The 24,694-nt window shown below is 28.5% G+C and overlaps 2 protein-coding genes across 3 annotated transcripts in view; both read left to right on the forward strand.

Annotated features, from left to right (window-relative positions):
- LOC100206309 (uncharacterized) overlaps positions 1-8,602 on the forward strand; it is a 70,977-nt gene extending 62,375 nt beyond the window's left edge. Inside the window, exon 6 of the mRNA XM_065796368.1 lies at positions 8,137-8,602. Within this exon, the coding sequence (XP_065652440.1) occupies positions 8,137-8,274 (138 nt within the window). The 3' untranslated portion in view covers positions 8,275-8,602. The remainder of the gene's footprint in view (positions 1-8,136) is intronic.
- A 12,371-nt stretch (positions 8,603-20,973) lies between these two features.
- LOC136079811 (uncharacterized) lies at positions 20,974-23,955 on the forward strand. 2 transcript variants are annotated; one of them, XM_065796370.1, is made up of 4 exons: positions 20,974-21,256; positions 21,892-22,015; positions 22,166-22,267; positions 22,352-23,955. In XM_065796370.1, exons 1-4 carry the CDS (start codon positions 21,014-21,016, stop codon positions 23,146-23,148), a joined length of 1,266 nt encoding a protein of 421 aa, XP_065652442.1. In that variant the 5' UTR covers positions 20,974-21,013; the 3' UTR covers positions 23,149-23,955. The 2 variants fall into 2 exon arrangements, with proteins under 2 accessions (XP_065652442.1, XP_065652441.1); XM_065796369.1 differs by having other exon boundaries at positions 22,166-23,955.
- The last annotated feature ends 739 nt before the right edge of the window (positions 23,956-24,694 follow it).

A 24,694-nucleotide genomic window follows, 5' to 3' on the forward strand; every position in this document is an offset into this window, starting at 1 on the left:
GAGACCATCTTTTTTGATCGTAATTCCAGCGTATACAGGTTGTATAAGCTTGTGTTTAGCAGCCACGACCCAGTCGTGGTCCAGAAGAGTTACCTAGTACCCCAAATGCATCACAACAGCCAAAAAACAGTGCCTGTTTTTTGGCTGCTGTGATTCCAATTGACACTCTAGCCTTGTCGTCTTGGCTAATGAAACACACTTGGCCCTAAAATAGAACAAACTTCTTCCACATATTTTATGGTTGAACTGCAAAAGAGTCCATCAACATGTTTTAAATGAAATTCATTCTGAGGACTGATCAATCTAACAGAGACTGTTTTGACGTGCCTTTGGGCTTCTAATATTCCGTAACTTCTCGGAAGTAGACAAGTATAGAGGGCGCTCTTGCTGATTGCAAATCCAATTTTGTTCATCTCGGATGTCAATTCGTCGAGAGTTTTAATGCTCTAAATAATAAAGAAATATATTTGGATATAATTAATTTTTTACAGAAAACGGGATTTATTTTGTAAATTATATTCAAATTAAATCTTGAAATTAGTTGGCAACATTTCAAGGATATTTTTAATAGTGCAAGTACTAATTAAGAGTAAAATTCTAATAACTTAATAATTAACCTAATAATTAACCTAATAATTAACAAACATAGCTAAGCTATCATTACCCGAAGAACCTCTGACTGACGCCTTTCATCAGCGGACGAACCATGGAGAGCAATATCCATATTCGCCTTCAAAAGAAGAGGTTGATCTACTTCTAATGACGGTTGACCAGGTTTCTTTCTGAATTTTAGTTTTTTTTGACTTTTGGATGCTCCAAGCAGATTTCTTCCATTCTAGCTTTTTTCAGTTCTCTAGTTTTCTTTTGTTGAGCTTGATCATACTTTTTTTTGGCCAATTCTTTACATAGATGAGCTAGTTTTCTCTTTCTAGTCTTCAATCCAGCAACTTCACAATTTAAAGCTGCAATCTCAGAATTGAGTCGAACTTGAGCCACTGTTCCTGCATTTTTTTGGTTTTTCGTGGTCAACAAACTCAAAGTTAATGCACTTTGTTAATCATCAATAACAGATCGCTCATTGGTGGGCTCAACAAACTGTGAGGAATTCTTGTCAAATTCAAGTGGAGTATATGTGGGGGCAGACTGCTTTGGAGTATTGGCCCAAAATGATAATTGCTTGCTTTTGAACTTCATTGCCTTTTCATTAAATAAATTGATTATATACATTACTCTTGATTCAAGATCCTTATGCACCATTTTCTCTTCTTTTAATAAATTCCATATACTATGGACTTCTTTCTGGATATTAGCCTTTTTATATCGGGATAAGCATTTCCATACAAGACCATCAATAAGTTAAGTAATGCGGTTTTATCCATATTTTAATATTGATTTATTAGTCTTGTTTACATCACAATCAGAATAATGATATTGCTCATCGTTAGCGCAAGCTTTTTAAAAGAGTTTCTTCAACCCGCTAGAAAGAAATGGAGAAATTAGCGTTTCGAATTTTCAATAGACTTTATGTGTTTGGATTGCATCACGTTTTACAATCAACTAGAGAGCAATTAGAGTTTCGTATTTCCAATAACAACAATTTAATTTCAAAAAATGAATGAAAAAATTTATGACTTTACTTTTATGAGTTTACTTTGAACAACATGTTATAATCCATTAGGGAGCGAATAACGTTTGGGAATTTTGTATACAAAGAGTTAATATTTCTAACATAATTTGATTCGCAGTCAAATGGCAATATATTAATAAAACGATAGTAATTTTAAAATATAATATCAAATTCCCCGCATTTAATATTAATTTCCCCACAAACAAAACATCATTTCTATACCATTTAGTAGATGTAAATACCGTTAAAATCTGCTCATTAAAACTAAAAAAACAATTTACATCATTTTGGCCTCAACACCCCCCTCCCCATTGTCAATTAGCGTCAAACTTTCCGGCACTCCCTCCCCCCCAATATTTACTGACATCATTTATGGATGACCCCTTATTATGTAAAGTTCCAGCTTCTCCTTGTTGACTAATGATTAATAGAGTAAACTCTACATCATATAAATTTACTAAATTAAAACCATGTTTCAAATGAGGCGTTGCGAACAAAAGGGGCACACCAACCAATTTTCGAAAATCCATTTTCTTTAACCATTTTTTACTTTGGTCTGTCATCTACAATATAACACAAGATCAACGTGTCAGTGGGCCTCTTTCTGACTGAAAATCCCTTGTTATTTACATGTGATAAAATCTGAAGAAACACACTTTGTAACGAGTAAAACGTTCGTCCGAAAGAGGGGTCTGAAAAAACCACCAACTACCACAGAGGGGGAGGGGTGTAAACTCTTCTACCACGTGATAGGAAAAAGTGTAATTTCGCGGGCTTACTCAAAACTTGATTTTGGTTGGTGTGCTCCTTTTGTTCGCAATGCCTCAAATGTAAGCAAGCTAATCAAGTGATGACTTGATTACTAAAACTTGGACTAAAAAAAAGGGCATAACTGTATGTTTGAATTTATAAAAAAGATTAAAACCATTCAAATTTAAGACTTATTAATTGTTATTATAAATAGTAAAATTTATACTTAGTTTTGTTCTTTAGTTAATTTGATTTTACTTAAGTGTCTTAAGTAAAATCAATTTAACAGGCTTAAACACTTCTTGACACTGAATTGTGGCAAGTATGTTTTCTGCTTGTTGAGCTGCATGTCTTTCTTTTCAATAACAATTAATTTTGATTAATATTATTACTACAATTAATATTGCTACTGTTACAACTGAATAAATAAAATTAAAAAAATCTTAGGAATTGTAACCTTTTCTAATTAAAGATTATATTTTAACTTTAAATTTATGAAAATCTATATCTTTGTATAAGTTTTTATAGATAACTTTATATATAAGTTTCAAATTAGTATGACAAAAAAATAAACACAAACTTATTATGAAATGAACTGAGATGTTTATCAAAGAGATAAAACAATATTGATTAATATCAATTATTTTTAATTTAACAAAAAATTTAGACTACAATGCACAATCTTGTATAAAAAATTAGCAATTTCAGTCAGTGTATTTTAATAAAAAAGATGAAAGAATTGAAGATCAAATTTAACAATTATATATATATATATATATATATATATAATATATATATATATATATATATATATATATATATATATATATATATATATATATATATATATATATATATATATATATATATATATATACATATCTTTAAAAAGAAGCATAACACATTAAAAATAAAACATAGAGAAGCAATCGTTTTTTTCCAACTACTTTTAGCAAAACTTATTTTTTTAAGAGAAAATATTCACATAGATACAGAGAAATATAAAATACATAGATCATCCAGGTTATATTTTAAAAATCCGGAAAATTGTTTGGGTAAAATATCTGGAAAAAATCAAGAATATCTTGTTTCAATACTTTTTTATTTTATTGTTCTTAATTTTTCTATGGGTGCTGAGTAAAAAAGCTTTAAAAACAAATATATTACAAAAATATATACCTAAATTTGTATGTATGGAAAATGTTTTGGATATCCAAAACATAATAAAAATATAAATAAAAATAATATAAAATAAAAATATAATAAAACAAAATTTTTAACACCAAACTTATTGTCTAAAGAATTTTATTATTATTACCCCTACTAATAAAAAAAATAAAAATAAATGGAATTGAAGTGACTAAAAAGCATTGAATTGCTCTAAAAAATAAAATAAAACTTAATAAAAGAAACTGACTAACAGATAAGTAAAAAAACAAAAGCAAACAAACATTTATTAAAATTAATATATTTAAACAAATTATATTAAACAAAAAACAACATCAATACTTCTTAACAGATAAAAAAAATTATCGGCTCAAATTTGCTTGCAGACCTTGCTTGTAAAGTCATGTGAATAAGAAAAGTGTTTAGAAAAGCTTAGAAACTACGTAAAAATGACGTATGCAACGTTGAACATTGAACTTTGACTTGACTAAATATTAGTAAATGTTTTTAAAAATTCACAAAAATTACAATATTTTGTTCTTCTATAATATAATATGATAAATCTGAAATAAAAAATTACAAATGAAAAATGGAAATCAAAGAGATAAGCTGTTGTGATGTACCAGAGTAGTTGTTGTTAAACACAATATATATATTTAACCTTTAATAACTCATTCGAGATATTTATAAAACAGCTATATAACACATATTACCACATACACAAACAATAAAAAAAAACTTTTTACGCTATAATAAAACATATTCATAAAACAATTATAAAGCACTTATTACCACATACACATATTTATCAAAAAAGCATAAATGCAAACAATAAAGATATAGAATAAAACTGGGTCAAACCGCACACTTATCAATAAAAATTAAATTATTTTTTTTCTTTTTTTTTTTTTTATTAGATAGGTAATAGAAAAACTACATAAGATAATATAAATATATGTTAAAAAAATAATAATAAAGTTATCGAAAAAGAAAAAAATTGTGTGGTTTTAGGCGACATTCTGATAAAACCACACACTTGAGAAAACATTTTAGATTTTTTTATATTTTAACTTTTTTTTAATATTTTTTTTAACACAACTTATATTTAAGAAATTATATTTAAGTTTTTACATTTTTTACAATAAAAAAATTTATTTCCAACTACACATTTCTTTGGTAAACATGTTTCTTTGCACAACCGTTCCCGACACATCGAATTCTCGCATTGCAACATTTCTGTGTGTAACTGTACTTTACACTTTTTACATTTTGCAACTTTTAATCGTTTGGTTGCTGGTACTTGTTCTTCATTATTGTTTTGCTGAGGTTGCTCAGCATTGTTATGCTCAGGCATTTGAATACTTGGCATAGAGAGTCTACGCTTTGCATTAAGTTTAGCAACTTTCATGGCTTTCTTTGTTGCTTTTTCTTCATCTTTTTGTTTGAGGAACTCGATCACATTTTCTTCGGCAATACATTTTCCGCCGAGTTTTGACAAGTTTTGCACTGCTTCGATTTCTTAACATGCGATTGATTTCTGGCTTGAAAAAACTGCTTCAACTCTATCTTGATACTGTTTTTGCAACGCTCAATGCATGCTTGATACCTATCAAAACTTGAAGCTGATGTAGTTGAGAACGATGATAATCGGTGTGTTGTTGGAGTAGGTGCTGCTGCGGCTGTTGAAGATAATGAAGCTGTGTCTGAGCAAGATGGTGTAGGTGCTGTGGAGGCTGCTAAAGTTGATGAAGGTGGATTAAGTTTGTGTGATTGCTAATGCCTTATGATTTATGTTGATTTTATTATAAGTTTTATGTTGATTTTATATTAAGTGGAAATAAGCCAGTGTACTAGAAACCAGCGATTGCATGCAAGAGTGTAAAACATTTACCACTCTCGTACAGCAGTTTGAGCCATTGTGGAAAATTTTGTTTATCTAAATTCTCACATTTTGAGTTTTTGTAATACTTTTTTCCATGCTTGTTTGACATGACAATAGACACCTCTATCCAATGGTTGTAGAATATGTGAAGAACACTCTGGTAGACAAATCAAGATTATATTGTGTTTTTTGCACAGCAATACCGCTTCCAAAGTTATATGATTTGTATGCCCATATATACTAAAATATAAATACCTCCAATTCGCTCAGTTTGACTATAAATATTTCTTTCAGCCATTTAATAAGCGTATCGTATTCCATCCAACCTGATTTTGAAATTGAATATTTGGTGCCAACTGGACCACCTCTGGCCCAGTCAAGACGAAAGTTTCTTTAGGCTTTGTATATCACAAATGCTGATGTAAAATGCCCATCAGCGTTGCAGCAATTGTTTACAGAATAATGAATATGCACATCTTGTCCCTTTTCGACACACTACGGTTGCTTTGCCTTGATCTCCCGAAAAACCTGTTTCATCGCAATTCCAAATATGTGACCCAGAAGTTATACCAGTCCGTTGACATTGCTTGGCGACGCATTCAAAATCACGATCAATTATTTCTGGCGTACAAGAAGCGGCTCTCTAAATGCTAAGTTATCCGCTTTTCTTGTTGAAATTTCTTATGACCATCTCTTCATAAAGGCATAAAACCAGTCTTTACCAGGCTTGCCATTTTTGAATAAGTGCAATTGATCTTCGCGTTTAAGGTAGCCGCATACAAATTCTAGGATTTCATTTGGGGTAAACCATAACCCCAGTCATCAAGTACTTGGAACGCATGCACCATAAATCTATCTGTTTCATTTGAGAGTACCGTTGTTGTACCTGAGCCATGGAAGCCTTTGTTGTTGTTATTTTTGCGATCTTTGAGCGTTGAGACTGGAACGCAATGTTTGAATGCAGGTTTTCTCAGTGATGCTTTACTTTCTTTCATATCAGTTAATGTGGCTAGTATATCGTCTTGTATGTTTTTGTTTTTTTAGTTGACATGTTAAAGTGAGTTAAAATGAATTGAGTGAGTGATGATTATATTGAGAAATGATATAATAATTGGTTTTTAATAAGTAAGAGATGATTATATTAACAAATAACATTAAAGTTCATTTTTAATTACACCGGAATTAACACTAAGTTAATTAGATAAAGATAGGCGCTTAGTCACTTGCGAAAAACTAAGTAATTAATCAGCACTATCTTGTTGGAAATTAAAAAAAATAAATTTCCAACAAGATAGTGCTAAAATTGTTTTATATCAGTTTCGGTTCAAGCGCTATTTTGCAACGATAAAAAATGGAGTTGTATCGGCATATAATTTTATCATTTCGAATAGAGGAGATGGTTCTGTATTTGAATCTATTTTTATTTTTTTCATAGCCATATCTGTTTAGTTTTTATTTGATAATTTCGATCAGTGTGCGGAATGATATGGTGTGCGGTTTTTTCCCGGTTTTACTCTATAACTTGAATTGTGCAAACAAAAAATTTAAAAATGACACGAGAAAATTTAAAAAGATTCAAAGTAATCAAAATATAAATATATAAACAAACAAATACTCTTTACCTTTATATTTTTTTCATAAGAACTGTAATCCTTATAACAAAATTTAACCTTCACATACATTTAAAATGTCAGTGTTGGCTCAAAATTTATTAGTTCAATTAATTTATTTTTCTAAATTTTTTAAAAAAGAACAAAAATAGTTAATAGCATCACAGAAATTTTTAAGTAGTTATATTCAATTTTATGGAAGTAGCATAAAAATAATCAGGCCTCATCCCCTATTTTCCTCATCCATACCCCTATTTTCCTCATCCATACCCCTGTTTTCCTCATCCATACCCCTATTTTCCTTATAAAAAATAAAATGTAAAAGCTCAATAAAAACAAAACTGCTAAAAGAAAATAAAGCTAAAAGAAATGAAAGACAAACAAAATGTAAACGATTTAAAAAATTAAAAGGAGTGATCCTTTCTACATTATATCTAATAAAAATGTTATACAAATTGCTAAACTATTTTCTATGCTCACTTCAATTATAATATGATCTTAATGATGATTATTTATCTTAATTTGATTCCTTATGTAATATTTCTAAACTAATAAACAATATTTAAATTCCAAAAGGTAAAAAGTTTTAACTCATTTTTTCTCCAATGACCGCGTGCATTTTGAGAACGCGCTCTATCAAATTCAGAAAAGCCTAATTACTAATTAAAACTATTTTAAAACCGAAAGTGAAACGACGTTGAAAATTGAATCTAGCAATTATATTGAGATTTATTTTTTTTATATCATTTATAGTATTTTATTTATAGTATTGTATTTTTATATTATATATAGTATCGTTTCTAAGCAGAGTTGAAAGGGACTTTCCACTTGTCCATTTTTCTAAAGAGAAGAAAAATTATCAAGTTAGCATTCGTAGTTTTGCTAATGCTAAAATTTTTAATTTAAACTACGCGTGTTCACGTGATTGTTTTATCCTTCCTTTTCCCATTCCCGCAGAAGAATTTACTTTGTTTGAAAGGTAACAAAAAAAAATGCTTTCCCGTTTCGTTGTCCGTTCTGTGGAAAACTACTTTTAATAAAACTATAAACTAAATAAATTGAAATTGTTTAAAGTACGTTGTCTTAAATATGATTTATAGGTAGCCATTATTTCGGAGAAAGATGAAAATCCTAAACCATATACATTAGATAAAGGGTGGGAAGTTGAAATCATGGTTGAACTTCCACCTTTGGAGATTACGTGGTACGTTATTCGAGACTCGACAGAGAATAATTAATTTTCGCAAAAAGCATTTTTTCCTCTGTTAGTATTAATTAATGAACACCATTTTATAGCAAGCAGTAAAAGCACCATTCTAAATATTTTTTATAATTTTGTATAATAAATGCATTTTTGCGATTGGCTAAAAATGATTTATACATTTTTTTGTAACTTTGGGCACATAGACGTATGTGTATGTGCCCGTATATATGTGTATATATGTATTTATTTAAATTTTATATGTATTTTGTAAAAGTTTTTTTAGTTTTATATAAAAAGTGCAGTCACATAATTTACACCGCCTATAATTTTTGTAAATTTTGAAATAAAGCTGTTTTATTGTTTGAGCTTGTTTATCTGCTTCTATTAGCCGCTTTCATACGATGGGGTTTAACTTAGAGAGTATTGCATGTAGGGACATAATTCTAGCCAATTAGATTTGCATTCTAGATTGTGCGACATTTAACAGTTTTTTCTCGATTAAACTACTAAGAATCATTGACATCATTGAGTCAAAAAATATATAAAAATCAAAACAAACGTTTTTTTTATCTAAGTTACAAAAATAAGTTGGCTTATATAAGTATGTAAATATTATTTATTATAAATAAACAAGATATTAAATATTATAATAAGATATCAAATTATATGTATTGTATTGCTTAAAATCAATTTAACAATCAATCAAGTTAACTGGTTTTATAGCACAACATTTTGTTTTAATAACTTCAGATCTATAACTACTTACGGAGAACGTTTAAAGTTTTAGAGGCTTCCTAAAGATGTTTCTTTACAGAAAAAATATATTCGAATTTTACATACAAAAGGAATGAATTTCTGAAATGGGCATACTTGGTATGAACAACTTTCATACCAAGTATGCCCATTTGAATTGCTTTAGTTTGTCTAAAATCAAACAAAGTTAAATTTTTTTTAAATTACTTAAGTTTAGATATAAAATTTTGCTTTATAGTTGATGAACCATATTTTGGTATAAAATGGTGCTGCTCTCAATGAAGATAAAACAAATTAAGAAAACAACTTTTTCAAACAAGTTTTAAGTTATATTTTTACTTTCTAACCAGTCATATGTCTGCAAACATATTGAAGGTCGAAAAAAATTAGTTATTTCAAGTTTAAAATCTGTTTTTTCCATTTTATATGAAAGTTTTTATTAATACGAGTGTGAAGAACACACAAATTGACATACGACTAGTTAGACTTTTAAAGTTAAACCTTTTAAGGTTTATTTAAAAGTCTAAGCTCAAAATTTAAACATTACTGTAATGTGAACCACCCCTATTTTATAATGCCATGAAACTATTTAACTAAAATTCCGGTCTTTAAATTACCATAGATTAGAATATAAATTTTATTTGAATATATATCTTTTTTATTTTTTTTGTTGAAAATATGTATACATATTTTCTTACTCCATCGCAAAAGATATGTTGAGTTTTAAACAATATATATATATATATATATATATATATATATATAGATATATATATATATATATATATATATATATATATATATATATATATAGATATTGTTTAAACTTTACATATCTTTTAAAACTTAACATATATTGTTTATAAACAAATGTTGCAGACCGGAAAATAAATATGTTTGTTATCACCGAGAACAAACAAGACAAAAAAGTTTGAGAACTTGCATTAACGGCGTTGAGTAGTTGGATTTTTCACTTTTTTCTCTAATTTTTTTCTATCTGAAGTTTGTTTTTTACCTATGCTATGGTCTGATCTTTTAATCATTTCTTTTCGTAATTCTCTTAGTGCTGACTACAATTTTGTTGTCTTTCATATGAAATAGCAAAATTTATTATTTGTTCCTGTTCAGTTTCATTTCATGATTCAATAAAAGCAAGAACATAGTTATTTTGTGCTCGTGTCCGAGATGACAAATAGCACAAAGTAGCATTGGGGGAATGTTTTTTAGCAGCACTAAACACGCTTATAACCTCCTCTGCATCAATATTATTCACATTAGTAGATCTTGTTTGAACCAAAAGACCTTTTGTTATTTCCATTTTAAAATAACATTTATATTGTGGAGAATATCAACACAGCAAGTAAGACATGCAGACATTTGTCTACACAACATTTCTTCATTTAATGGCTTTTTTTCTTTATGAAAGAAGCATGCCATTAATTTGCAGTTCTTCTCCAAAAAAGCTATTTGCACAAGTTAACAAATTTAATGAGACCATAGTATATATTTTAAATTAATAATAACAGCTTAACCTATATTAATTTCATATAGATGATGAACTTGATTTTCTACCGAGGTATAAAATTTCTTCTTCCAAGGACTAGTGAATAGTATACCTAAAATTCCAGGTTTCTAAAGGATGTAGATGACAATTAGGCTCATTTAATAATTTATCCCATGATTCATTCAACAATTCATGCATGAATGTTTTACTTTTAATCTATCAGTCATTATATTAACAATATTGCTTATCATTGCTTTGCAAGTTTCTTGATAGTTTGCACTGTTAATCTCTGATAAAACAAGAGCAAGATGGTCCACCATATTAATTATATGTTGTTGGTAGTCAATACCAGTACCACCTGCTTACTGGTCAAAAGCCATAATAAAACACTTGTATTGCGCAGTAAAATTCTCAGAATTGGTATGGATATCTTAATGTGTAGTGGAATTAAAGCGTTACATTTTTATTAGACAACAAGTTTTCTGATACTTGATAGTCAGTTATTGTTCCTAACTTCCTTGCCGTTATTCTTAACTCCTTTATCATTATTTCAACTTTACTTCAATAAGACACTGATTCAAACTTAAAACCAATTCTTTGAGAAAAGTTTTCCAAAATAATCAAATTGTTTTTTGATTAGAGATGTGCCGCGTTTTTAGGTTTTTGTTTTTTTGTTATTTTTTTAGGAAAAAAAGGCAGTTTTTTTTTTTTTTATTGAAAATATTTAAAAATTCATTATATAAGCGACATTTAATGGCAATATCTTAGTTCATATTTTAATTTCAGATTTAAGTAGGACAATTAATACTGAAATTTACTAAAATTCTTATCATTTTGGTTTGCTCAAAGGTTAACACAGTTGGAGCAGTCCTGTATAAAAACTTCTTAGATAATTTTATCTTCCTCAATTTTATCTTAATTGGTTTTAGTGTTATATATTGACACTATAAACATTGTTTATTTAGATTTATTATATTTAATTGAATATAATATTTGATATATATATATATATATATATATATATATATATATATATATACATATATATATATATATATATATATGTATATATATATATATATGTATATATATATATATATATATGTATATATATATATATATATATATAATATATATATATATATATATATATATATATATATATATATATATAGATAGATATATATATATATATATATATATATATATATATATATATATATATATATATATATATATATATGTATATATATATATGTATATATATATATATATATATACATATATATATATACATATATATATATATATATATATATATATATATATATATATATATATATATATATATATATATATATATATATATATATATATATATATATATATATATATATATTAGGGTGATTATGAATAAGAGAATTTTCAAAACAATAATACGTATCTCGTTAAATTTGGTGCAAATATATAAAAAGTAGTTTTTAAAGCATACCAGGCATTTTTTGACCACTTTAGACCCTCCCTCAAGGTTCATTTTTGTTAAAAAAATGTCAATTTTTTTGTCAAAAGTTGTTGATTTCAGTGACGTTGAGGGAGGGTCTAATATATACCAAGTTAGCTGAATTAAAAAAAAAAAGGGCCTAGACTACATATATTTTGCATTCAAAATCATACGTATTTTTGTTTTGGTTTCATTTTTTATTCAAATTATCCATAAATTCACAAGGTTAGTGAGTTTGTTGTAATGCTAAGAAAGCACTTGGAGTATACAAATACATTTTTTCTAACATAACAGGACCATTGAACCGGCCCTTAAAGTGAAGGCCCCTGAGTTCCTCCTCATTTTTCTACTAAATAAAAATTTATTCTAGTTTTTACGCCAAAATCAATTTTTAAGTTAACTCACGCCAATTATGATAAAAACTAGGTTTTCTACTTACCTTACAAAAAAGGCTACAAAAGAAAAAAGAAAAAGTTTTCTGATCACTTTTGAATTTCTTGAAATTATTAATGTTATTTAAACCTATTTCCATATTCCTTTCCAAGTAACCAATCACAAATTGGCGGTAAAGATAAACAAATATAAATATTAACATATATGAGGAGTGGACTTGCAAAACCTGATAATTCACTTTTTTGTCATTTAGAAATATTGGATTCTGCATGTCCTGAATTATTTTCCTGATGCAAAATTGCAAGAGCTATCCAGTGGTGTGCGCAAGTCAGATTTTTTGAAAAAGTGAATTATCAGGTTTTGCAAGTCCATTCCTCATATATGTTAATATTTAAAGATAAACGGTAAAGATAAACAAATATAAATATTAACATATATAATAACAAATATAAACATAAAGTTCGAAATATACGAAGTAAATAAGAATATAGTTGCATACAACTCCGAGACATGATTAAAATAAATACCAATGACAACAATATAATTACGTGTACATAAAAAAAATCCGAGAAATATATCTCTAAATTCTTTTGATTAAAATAAAAAATACAATAAATAAAAATAAATCTGCTGATTTTCCGCAGGAGTGTTTAGATGTTTCACTATAAGTTTATTTGTTTGTGTATAAATATGATTAAAACGAAATTTGTATAAGATTGATAAAAAGAATTACTTGTTTGTAGTTATAGAATGCTTTTTTTAAGTACCTTTTTCAGAGACGTGGAATACACATAAAAAATCAGTTGCATGCGTGGTATATATGTATGTGTTACATATATACCTTGTTATCAATATTATTTTTCTTTATCGATTTGTATTAAAAGTCATGTTACATTTTTTTTTTTTAATTTAAATTTAAAAAAATTCTTTACAGAAGTTAAATTTGATTATTGTAGGTTTTAGCTTTATTTTCAGAGAGTGTTCATTATTTAAGTTTATTAGTGATTCGTTTCTGGAAACTAATTTGTTAAATAAATTAGTTTCCAGAAACGGGACCACGATATGTAACTGAGAATTTTGAGAGTCTTGTTGTTTTAAACGGTATATTAAAGTTGCCTGTTGCTCTTGTATTGTATTTATTTATATTGTTTTTAAAAAAGTGTGCTGTAAAATGTTCTGGAACCAGTTAACATTTAAACATGAAAAGTATATTTTGAAAAATATTTATTTGAAATATATTTTGTGCGTTCATTTGTTCCAGTAAGGGTTGAGCATGAGTAAATTTGTTTTTGTTGTATACTAATCTGTAGAAGCGTGTTTTTGACGTAAGTAAAGTGGTTCTAATTTAGATTTATGGGTACTGACCCATGCTATATTGGCATACATGAGATAGCTATGCATGAATAAAAAGTAGACAAATTTTAGACTTTTTTGTGACAAAAATGGTCTTGCCTTGTAAAGTAAACCTATGTTCTTTGATATTTTTGTGTTTATGTAGTTTATGTGGGGTTTCAAGGAGATGCGTTCATCAATTAGAACTCCTAAAAACTTTGTATTCAGAACTCTTTTGATGGTTATATTTCTATATTAATTGTTCGTAGGTTCAGGGGTATTTTTTTAATTTGTTGATTAGAGTGGAATAGTATATACTTAGTTTTTTCTATATAAAGTTACAGTTTATTTGATTTAAACCATATATTAATTTTTTTTAGTACAGGATTTGTTTTTTCAAAGAGGTTTTCGATTGTCTTTGATGAGTAAAATAAGTTTGTATCGTCGGCAAACATAGTTTTAAAGATATTAACAGCATTAGGAAGATCGTTTATATAAAAAAGAAACAAAAGAGGAGCAAGAATGGAACTTTGGGGTACACCACATTTTATTTTTCAGTAAATTTGAGTTGCTTTTTCTATCTACAATAACACACTGTTGTCTGTTATTAAGGGAGTTTTTAAACTAATTTAAAGCTTGATTTTTTGTACCAGAGTTTTTAATTTTTGTTTGTAAAATCTCATGGTTGACTGTGTCAAATGCCTTTGACAAATCAATAAAGATCCTTAATGTGAATTTTTTTTTCAAATGATCTACTTATCCTATTTGAGAGGTCAAGGATTGCATGCTCAGTTGAGTGTAGCTTTTGAAAACCATATTGACCTTTATTGATAATTTTGTTAGTTTTTAAATATTCATTTAATTTATTATAGATTATTCGTTCTAGAAATTTTGAGAATACCGAAAGAATTGAGATTGGTCTATAATTGTTTAAAGAATTGGTTTCTCCTGATTTATAGATTGGTATAATTTTAGAGATTTTTAGTTTATCAGGTATAACACCTGTTGTAACTGATAAATTAAATACTTGGTAAATTGGATTACGTATCTTCTCAAAAACATCTGACACTACTTTGCAATAAATGTCATCAATCCCTGGGGACTTGATTTTAAGTGATATTATAGCTATTTCAAGTTCGTCTTGATTTATTTCATTGAAATTTAAAGAGCAGTGTAAGCCTATTAAGTAACTTTTAAATGTATCATTTGGGCATTAAATTTTCGATGCAAGTTCAGCATCAATGTTGGCAAAGTAGTTGTTAAATTCATTAGAAATCTATCTCTTGTTTTTTGATTAACTGTCATTAATTATTACTCTAGAAAGCATTTTGTTAAAATTAGATTTACTTTCACTAATTATTTCCTTCATAATGTCCCAATTCTTTTTTAAGTCTCCATTAAAGTTTTGTATTTGATTAGAATAATATAAAATTTTATGATTTTTTTTTTTTTAAAAAGGTTCCTGTTGAGGCATAGGTTCGCTTCGCTTCTATTTTTTAAGTATTTTTCGTATAGCTTTTTGCTTTTGTTTTGAGGATTTTTTTATTTCTTTTGTTATCCATGGACAATTTAAATACTTTGCTTTTTCTTGAATTGAAAAACTTTTGTTATATTGTAGGATAAATAAATTAACAAAGTTAATGTATGCAGAGTTTGTGTTTCCTAGGTTAGATTCTTAGTCAACCTTTTGCCAATTTGTTGCCAATAGCAAGTCTTTAAACTTGTGAGAAGACGTTTCACCGATAATTCTTTTATAACATAAGATTTTTGAATTATAAATTTTTGTGGAATTTTGTGAAAAAGAGAAGTTTATTGGAAAGTGGTTTGAAATATCTATTTTTATTATTCCTGATTTTAGTGAAGTATCTTGTATTGAATTTGGTAATATATTATCAATAGCAGTAATAGATTTGGAAGTTACCCTGGTAGGTTTGTTGATAATGGGGAAGATGTTAAGTTGAAACATGTCGTCAAAGAAATTTTTATTTATCGCATGCTCTTTGTTCATTCAAATATTTATGTTTATATCTCCAATAATGAATAACTTTTTCTGTTTTCTATTTTTTGTAATTATATGTTTCATATAATTCGAAAATTTACAAGTATCACCATAAGGTGGTCTGTAGCACGTAGAAACTAGAAAGTTCTTTGAGGCAGTGATAGTAACTTCCATTGTGAGGACCTCACTATTGCCATCAGAGTTTGAAAGATCATTTCTTATCTTAACGTTTAAATCATTCCGTATATAGTTCACAATTCCTCCTCCTCTTTTGCTAACTAATCTTTCTTTAGAAAATATTTTGTAGTTTGGAATTCGGAGGTCAGAGTTTGTTTCTGCTGCTTCTTAGGAGCACCCAGTCTTTGCAAGGCAGATCATTCTGAAAGTATGTTTGCATTCAAGGAGAAAGTTTTTTAATTTGTCTATATTAATAAGTAAACTTCTGATGTTTATGTGTATTACCGTAAAGTTATTTATAGTGGTTTTATGTTAAGTTTAAAATTTTGTATATCCAAATATGCAGAACCGGAGTATTTTTTGTTTAAAAAACTAAAGTCAATCATAAAATTCTATTATCAAAGCTGTATCATTCAGGTTTAAGGGGAATTGCTCTGAACTAGTTTAAGTCATATCTAAACCATCGTCACAAAGTGTCACTATTGGTAATATCTCATTCACTACGACTATAGGTGTTCCTCAAGATTCAACTCTGGGTCCCCTTCTTTTCCTTATCTACATAAATGATTTAAACTTTTGTATTAAATACTCGAAAGTGTATCATTTTGCTGATGACACTAACTTCCTGATTGTAGATAAGTCTATTAAAAAGCTAAATAAGTACCTAAATTATGACCTAGCATCACTGGTTTAATGGTTGCGATCAAACAAAATATCTTTGAATGTCAAAAAAACTGAATTAGTTCTATTTAAACCTCAAGGCAAAAAAATTACCAAAAAACTTAATTTTAGAACTAGTGGTCAAAAACTAAATATTGTAGATAAAATAAAATATCTGGACATATTATTAGATGAAAATCTTTTGTTCATTCAACAAATTAAATCCATATCAAACAAATTAAGTCGAGCAAATGGAGTGCTTACCAAAATAAGGCATTTTATGAATTACAAAACCCTTGTGAATATTTGGCATGCTATTTTTAACTCCCATCTACGCTATGGTTGTCAGATATGGGGACAAAGTTCATCCGTTTATAAAAAAAAAACCTTATAAATCTCCAGAATAAATCTTTAAGAATAATTCACTTTCAACCAAATAGTTTTAGTTCTGGTATACTGTATAGTCTTTCTGAAATTTTAAAGCTTGGCGAACTTATCTACTTATCAAACAATGTTTTTGTGTAGGACATTATCCACAATAATATGCCCAGCTGCTTCACTAGCTATTTTAAATTCACAAGTGATATTCATGTTTATAAACTTAGATCTGTATCTTATTGTATTCTCTCTATGCCTTTAAAACAAACACATAAGTATGGCATAAAGTCAATCAAGTATCAATCAATTCACTGTTGGAACTCTCTTCCTGTTGAAACTAAAAAAATATTCTCCAAAATGATAAATAGAAATGCCTTCATAACCCATGTAAAAAAGTTTATCCTCAATTAAAATAATCAATGAACTATCAGCTATGCAATCACCCCCAAGCTATTCTCTATAACTATATTTTTAATATAATAAAAGTATAAAAGTCATAAATAAAACATGAAAAATAAAAATAACAATATAAAACCAAAATATAGAAATAAAATTATAAAACTCTAAAAGTAAAACATAAAAATATATAAATGTTCATTTAGTCGCAACTAAATACCCTCATTTTCATCATCCTGTAAAGTTTATATGGCTCTAAAGTTTGTGACGTTGTTACTAAACCATGTAACATGTAATAAATAAACAATAAACTACTTTCTATGCAATCGCCCCGCTTAATTCTCTATAACAATTTTATTTTATTTATTTTTTTAATTCGTTTTATTATACTTTAATGCATGTTCAATATTTCTATTTCATTATAAAATACTATGCTTAAAAAATTCTGGTACATAACTTAAAAAATTCTGGTACACTCCTAGGACTTCTCCTTCTTTGACTCTTCTATTATTATTATTTATTATCATTATTACTTGTTATTATAATTATTATTATTATTATGCTATAGTTTATACCATCATAGGTCTTTACACGCCATCATGATGACGTATAAAGACCAATGATGGTATAAATTATAGCATAATAATAATAATGATTACCATAATAAGTAATAATAATGATTATAATAATAAGTAATAATAAACTGATATCAGTTTATAACTGTTTGTAAATGTCCCGCACGATTGTATATATATATACAGTTAGGAGAGAAGTGGGACACGATTTTTTTTTAGGGTAATCGCAATAGTTTTTTAAATTGATGTATGAACTGAACCAAACTAGTCTTAACAAAAAAAGCAGTGTTTTGGGCACCGAATCCATCCGCTAAGATTGACAGAATATTTTAATAAAGTACATATTTTTTGATTTAAGAGGAGCTCTGCTATTGGGGTAAAGTGGGACAAGTGTGTGAGAAGTGGGACAAGAGTGCGAATGAAGCGGGACATTTGGGGAAGATGTGAGACTATATAAAAACGACGCCAAATTTAGTTAAATATTATTTTGAGCAAATTTTGATTTTAAAGTTAAGTTTAGTTTAAATAAAACGTGGCAGTGGAGTAGTGGTAGAGCGCTTGGCTTGTAAGCAAGAGGTTCGGAGTTTGACTATCACCACGTCCCTGGAAGTACTACGTTCAACTTAGTTGAAGGTTCGTGTTTTTGAGTTAAAGGGTTGAGAGAGGGTTGTAAACACACAAAAATATATTTAAAAATGCGTAGCCTCCTCGCCTGAAGTGGCCCTCTTGGAGAGGTGAATAAGAGAAAAAGAAATCAAATTATCAATAACTTTTTCAATCAAATTTAGAAGTTTCTTTATTCTGACAAATTGACAAATTTAGAAGTTTGACAAATTTAGAAGTTTCTTTATTCTGGCATTTCATGAAGCTGACTTCTACATCAAAATTTGTGTCTATTTCTTTCTGAACTATGCCAACATAATAAGAAATGATGTTTTTACTACAAACCTCACAAAGAACATAATCACTGACACTCATATTTTGAATAACGTTAAAAGAAACAGTTTCAAATTCTATTCAAACTCTAGTGAGTAACAATTAGAAGAAACATCATTTGTTATTTTGTTGAAATCTTTTTTTTCCTTACTTTTCTGAATTTTAGAAAGACAATTTTTTTTCCTTTTTTTTTGTTTGGTACTTCATCTTTTATTCTTAAAATCTTTGGTGTTGATGTGGCTATCATACACTTTCCCTTTTTATGTCCACGTCTTAAAATCTTACCAGAAGATGCCTGCAAAATATATATCATAATATCATATAATTATAAAATTTAAAGAAAACCTAAACTAAGAATATTTAGTTTAAATTACCTTTAGATAACCACGTACAATCTCAGGAGAAAATACAGTTAAGATTTTTTTTACTGCTTCATGTAACAGACCCAAACCTGAGATATTTGAAAGAATAGCACTTGTATTAATTTCTCGCATGAGCCTTTGCTGCATGGTTCTTGAGGCACGTCTCAATCTGTAACAACTGTTTCATGTTGCACATCCAAATCTGAGATATCTGAAGAAGTTGCAGTTTTAATTGATTTCTCCCATGAGCCTTCACTGCATGATTCTTAAGGCACATCTCTATTAGTTACAACTGATGGTAAAAAAATATCATCCCCATATACATGTCTATTATAAGGCCAAATTCCTGTCACGCAAAATCCTGGCATAATATTTGTTGGTGTGGAAGATTTTTCCCATGCTTGTCGAATTAGACTGGCCATCTCATAAATTGTAATGGCTTGTCCTGGGTTACTAAGATCCAGCTATTAGCAGCTGCATTAAAATATGTTTTCATTGGACCAAAAACAGACCTATCTAAAGGTTGTGTCTTATGTGAAGTATGTGGTGGCAAAGTCATCATACAAACATGGTTCTCTTTTGCATATTTAAGTAACTGTGGTGAAAGGTGGCTTTCATGATTATTCATAATCAATAGAACTTTGTGTTCGGTTGTTGGCCGTGCAAACTTAGCAAAGTGTTTTAAAACATCTATAAATATTTCAGCATTCATCCATCCAGATTAATTGGCTAATCCAATAGAACCTTCTGGTGGTCCTTTCATTAATGGGTTTTTAAATAATTTTCTTGGAAAAACAATAACAGGGGGTATTGCTACACCAGCTGCGGAGACAATACAACACACTATTACTAATTCACCTCTTTCTCTAGATGTTATTTGCCCAACTTGCTTTGTTGCTTTTGATGCAATGACACAAGGAGTTTTTTGCACAGTAGTAAAACCTGTCTCACCAAAATTAAAAATTTTAAATGATGTTGCTTTAGACTCTGATATACCTTCTTGTAATTTATTAAAGAAAATATCAATAGTATACCAGTTAAATGCCGATGCTCTCGTAATTTAAGTTGCCTCTGGTTTTCTAAGAGATAGTTTTGGATTTCTTTTTGAAAATCCTGTTAACAAATCTTTACAAGCCTTTTTTTGCTCTATCCACCGCAAGGGACATTTTATTTTGTTTGCTTGAGCCATTTTAAAAGCTAGAGCTCTAACTTGAACTGGTGTAAGGCCATATAATATATCACTACATGACTTTAGATAAGTGCTCAGTGTTTGTTTTTGTGTAACAGAGAAAATCATAGAATGCTGATAATTTGGTTGAATATTAGCAGCTGGGTGTTGACACTTTTTTTTATACACCTATAAAGTACAGACTTAGAAATGCCAGCTTAATATGCTGCTTCTCTAAGGTTTATCACATTTTCCACTTCGACTACAGCAACTTTCAAAATGTTTTCCGAAACATGTGGAGTTTCACTTTTTCTTTTATAAACTCAAGGCATGACCTAAAATTTAAAAGAAATTAGGTTTAATAAAAAAATATTTATTTGTAATGGTATTAAGATCACTGTTATTACTCACTGTGGACCAGAGTGACCGCCAGGTTAAGTTGTTCCCCAGGTCTGATTTTTCTTTTTCAATAGTTGGGTATACATTAGTAGACACCATTTATGACATTAAAAACTTCTGAGTGATTGGACAAAGTCAAATAAAATTTGCTCAAAAATATTTATTTTTAGCCATAAAAATCTTAATAAATTAGATGAAAACTCGGTTGAAAGTCCGCGAAATTATTAAATTGTATATACAATGGCGGACTGTTTACATAAAACGTGTGCTGTTTGTCTTACACAGTTCGGGAAAAAGTCATCTAAAATTCAAAAGATCACTCCAGCAATTAAAACAAAGATAAAAACTTTCGTCTGGAGTCAGTATAGTTTAGATGTAACCAACTATCCCAAGGTTATTTGTAACAATTGCCACAGAAACCTCTATGATCTCGACAAGAACAAGGTGGAGTACCTAGGGAACTGGATAGTGAAGATATCCAAGGTAAAATTCATGTTAATCTGTTTTTTTATGTATAATAATTATTATTAATTACTAGTTAATACTTTGTTATATTTACAATCACACAGTTTCTTAACTAAAAGTATAGAACAGATTTTTTTTTTAATACATGTTATTACAACATTTACTTAGTACATGTTGTTAATAAACTTTCAGTTTTTCTATTGTATGCGTAGACTTAAAATGTATATAACTTTATATATTATATATACAGCACGATAAGTATATGTATATACATATACTTAGTTTAAGTATGACATGCATGGAAGTATTTGAGTATAATATGTATGTAGACTATATACATATGTAGTCTACATACATATTATACTCAAATACTTCCATGCATGTATGTAGACTACATACATACTACATACATACTACATATATACTACATTGTAGTATATAAATATTAGTTATACAAAACATGTATATAAGGTTGTATAAGATAAACAACTAATTACTATTTATTTATTAACTATTTATTTACTGTTTACAGTGTAAGCTTAAAATTTAATTATATAGTATATATAGTTAAACTTACATAGTTTATAGTAAAATACCATTTAGTATGCTAAAATAATATCACTTACTGATCAATATTTTTTCCATTATTTTAGATTGATAGATTGCATCTTAGAAGATCATCAAATATCAAAGACATTGTTGATGAAATCAGTGCTTCTAATGATTCTGAACATGCAAAGTCTTCCAGACTATGTTCAACATGCTTTGGCTTTGTAGGTTAGAATTTTATTATTATTGTTGTTTTATTTTTTCATATATATAATGCTTCATATATATAATGCTTCACATAACAAAATTTATTGTACTTAATAAAATATTTAGTTAATTAAAAATTTTGTTCAATTGTTTTCAAACAAAAATATTTAGTGCAAGGAGTGGCTCATATCTGTACAGAGAGCAGAGCTGTGAACAATCTCATTGAAGCGGCAGAACAGCTTGGACCTAAATATTTAGAACGGGTAGCCTCAGGCAAGTATATTAAGCTGTTCTTTAATATAAATACATATTTAAAATTCCAAATAATAAACATATTTTATTTATGTATGTTGCCAGGTATACTTAAGCACAAGATGGAAGCTGAAAATATTTGTAGAGGACAGAAGTTTCAGTTGGCTACTCAAGGGTCTCCTTTGAACATTGTGGTTGGAACTCCTGACAAAAAAACTGACCGAATTGAGCTGAAACAGGTGTCCTTTGGTACTGTTATGGAGTTGGTTAAATCTCTTGAGCTTTCAAAAAATCAAACAAAGAATTTTTGTTCCAAATATAGATCTAGTATGGGAACTCAAACCTGTATTGAAGCGAACATCTTTGAAAAAATTGAAGCTCTCCATAACCGTATAGATGAATTTTACACTTCTAAAGAAGTAGGTTTTATGGATGGAGAAGAAGCCATTACTAGAACATTGGTTCATGTAAAAGATACATCTACATTTATACAGCACGTCATTACAGAAAGAGGAATAGATCCACATGACTCCATATTAAGAATAGCTATGGATTCAGGTCAGGGATTCCTTAAAGTTACTGTAAATGTGTTTAATCCCCTGGAAAAAACTTCTTCAGATTCAGAGCTAGATGATGCTGGAGTAAAAAGATCCTTTCTTATAGCAATTGTTGAGGGGGTTTCTGAAGCTAACGATAATCTTTGGAAGCTTATTGAGCCCCTGAATTTAAACGATGTAAAGTTTTACATTGCATTTGATCTAAAATGTGCAAATTCAGTGTTTGGAATTAGTAGTCATGCTGGGAAATACAGTTGTTTATATTGTGAGGGATCCTGCACTCTTGAGCCTGGAATTAAACGAACACTTAGGTCATTGGATGATCATTATAACATTTACCCTTGACGGAAAGAAGAAGTCAAAAATGTCACACTTTAAAAATGTTACAAATCCAAGACTTTTGTACAAAGAGGAAGATCCTGAAACTCTTCTCGAAGAGTTGGTTCCTGTTCCTGAGCTCCATGTTCTAATGGGAATAGTAAATAAACTTGCAGTACTTCTAGTTAGTGTATGGCCTTTGTTTGAGAAGTGGTTACAATCAAACTACATCATGTTTCGAGGATACCAAGGCATAGGGCTTGACGGAAATAATGCAAGCAAGTTCCTGAAGTTGGTGGATATACTTGAAAGAGATATTATAAACAATGGAAAATATGACTTACTACCAATAGTAAACTGTATTAGAAAGTTTAAATGCCTTCAAGCAGAAGCATTTGGTATGGTAGCAGGGGATAACATCAGCACTGCTGTTCTGGAGTTTAAAAAGTCCTATGCAGATTTGATTGAATACGTGCATGCCACATTTGAGGGTATCAAGCTCAGTGTTACATGGAAAGTTCACATAGCAGTATGCCATATACTTCCTTTTCTTCATTCTACTGACTTCGGCCTAGGAGTTTACTGTGAGCAAACAGGAGAAGCTATTCATCATGAATTCAAAAAAACATGGAATAGATACAAACGAAGAGTTAACCATATAGATTATGCAAAACGACTAAAATCCAGTGTTGTCGAGTTTGCATCAAAAAACATTAAATAAACTGAATAATTATATAATTTAATTTAATGTTTATAATTTCAAGTATATATTGTAAAGTATATTATTTATAGATTTAGACTTATATTATAACTAGTTAACATAAAGCTTTTTTACTTTGTGCTTTTATTTGTATAGGATAAGTTACGCCTATTTTTCAATTTTTTTTTTTCAATTTTTTTTAACACCCTAGAAGTTTTAAATGTTATAAATAGTGTCTTCCCAAAATGTTATAAATAGTGTCTTCCCAAAATGTTAGAAATAGTGTATACCCAACTATTGAAAAAAAAAATCAGACCTAGGGAACATTTTAATCTGGTGGTCACTCAGGTCCACAGTGATAAGTATAGCTATTTTTTGATTTTTTTGTCTCATTTTTTTTTTGAAAATTCCAACACCCCAGAAGTTCTAAATGTTATAAATGGTGTCTACTAATGTATATCTAGCTATTGCAAAAAAAAAATTAGACCTGGGGAACAACTCAACCTGGCGGTCACTCTGGCCCACAGTGTACTATATCTTATATCAGACTATTATGAAATTATGATTTTATTTAAGGTTTAAAAAAATTTTATGCATGCCTTTTGGTTTTCAAATGCTTTCAAGTTATTGATGTAAAAAGAATTCTCAATTTGCTCCAAACAATAATGATGAATCAAGTCAAATTTAACTTTAATAAAGATCTCTCTTTCCAAATTTTGTTTTAAATCCACTGTAAAAAAACTAAAACTAAAATTAAATATTTCAATTAAACGTATTAATATTTTTATTTTGAAAACAATAAAAAATCGTAGCTAAAATGTTCTAGCAATTTCCACAATAAAATAACGCAAAACTGTTAAGGAGAAGTGGGAC

This window comes from Hydra vulgaris, chromosome 04, assembly GCF_038396675.1.
Source record: "Hydra vulgaris chromosome 04, alternate assembly HydraT2T_AEP".
NCBI classification, from domain to species: Eukaryota; Metazoa; Cnidaria; class Hydrozoa; order Anthoathecata; family Hydridae; genus Hydra; species Hydra vulgaris.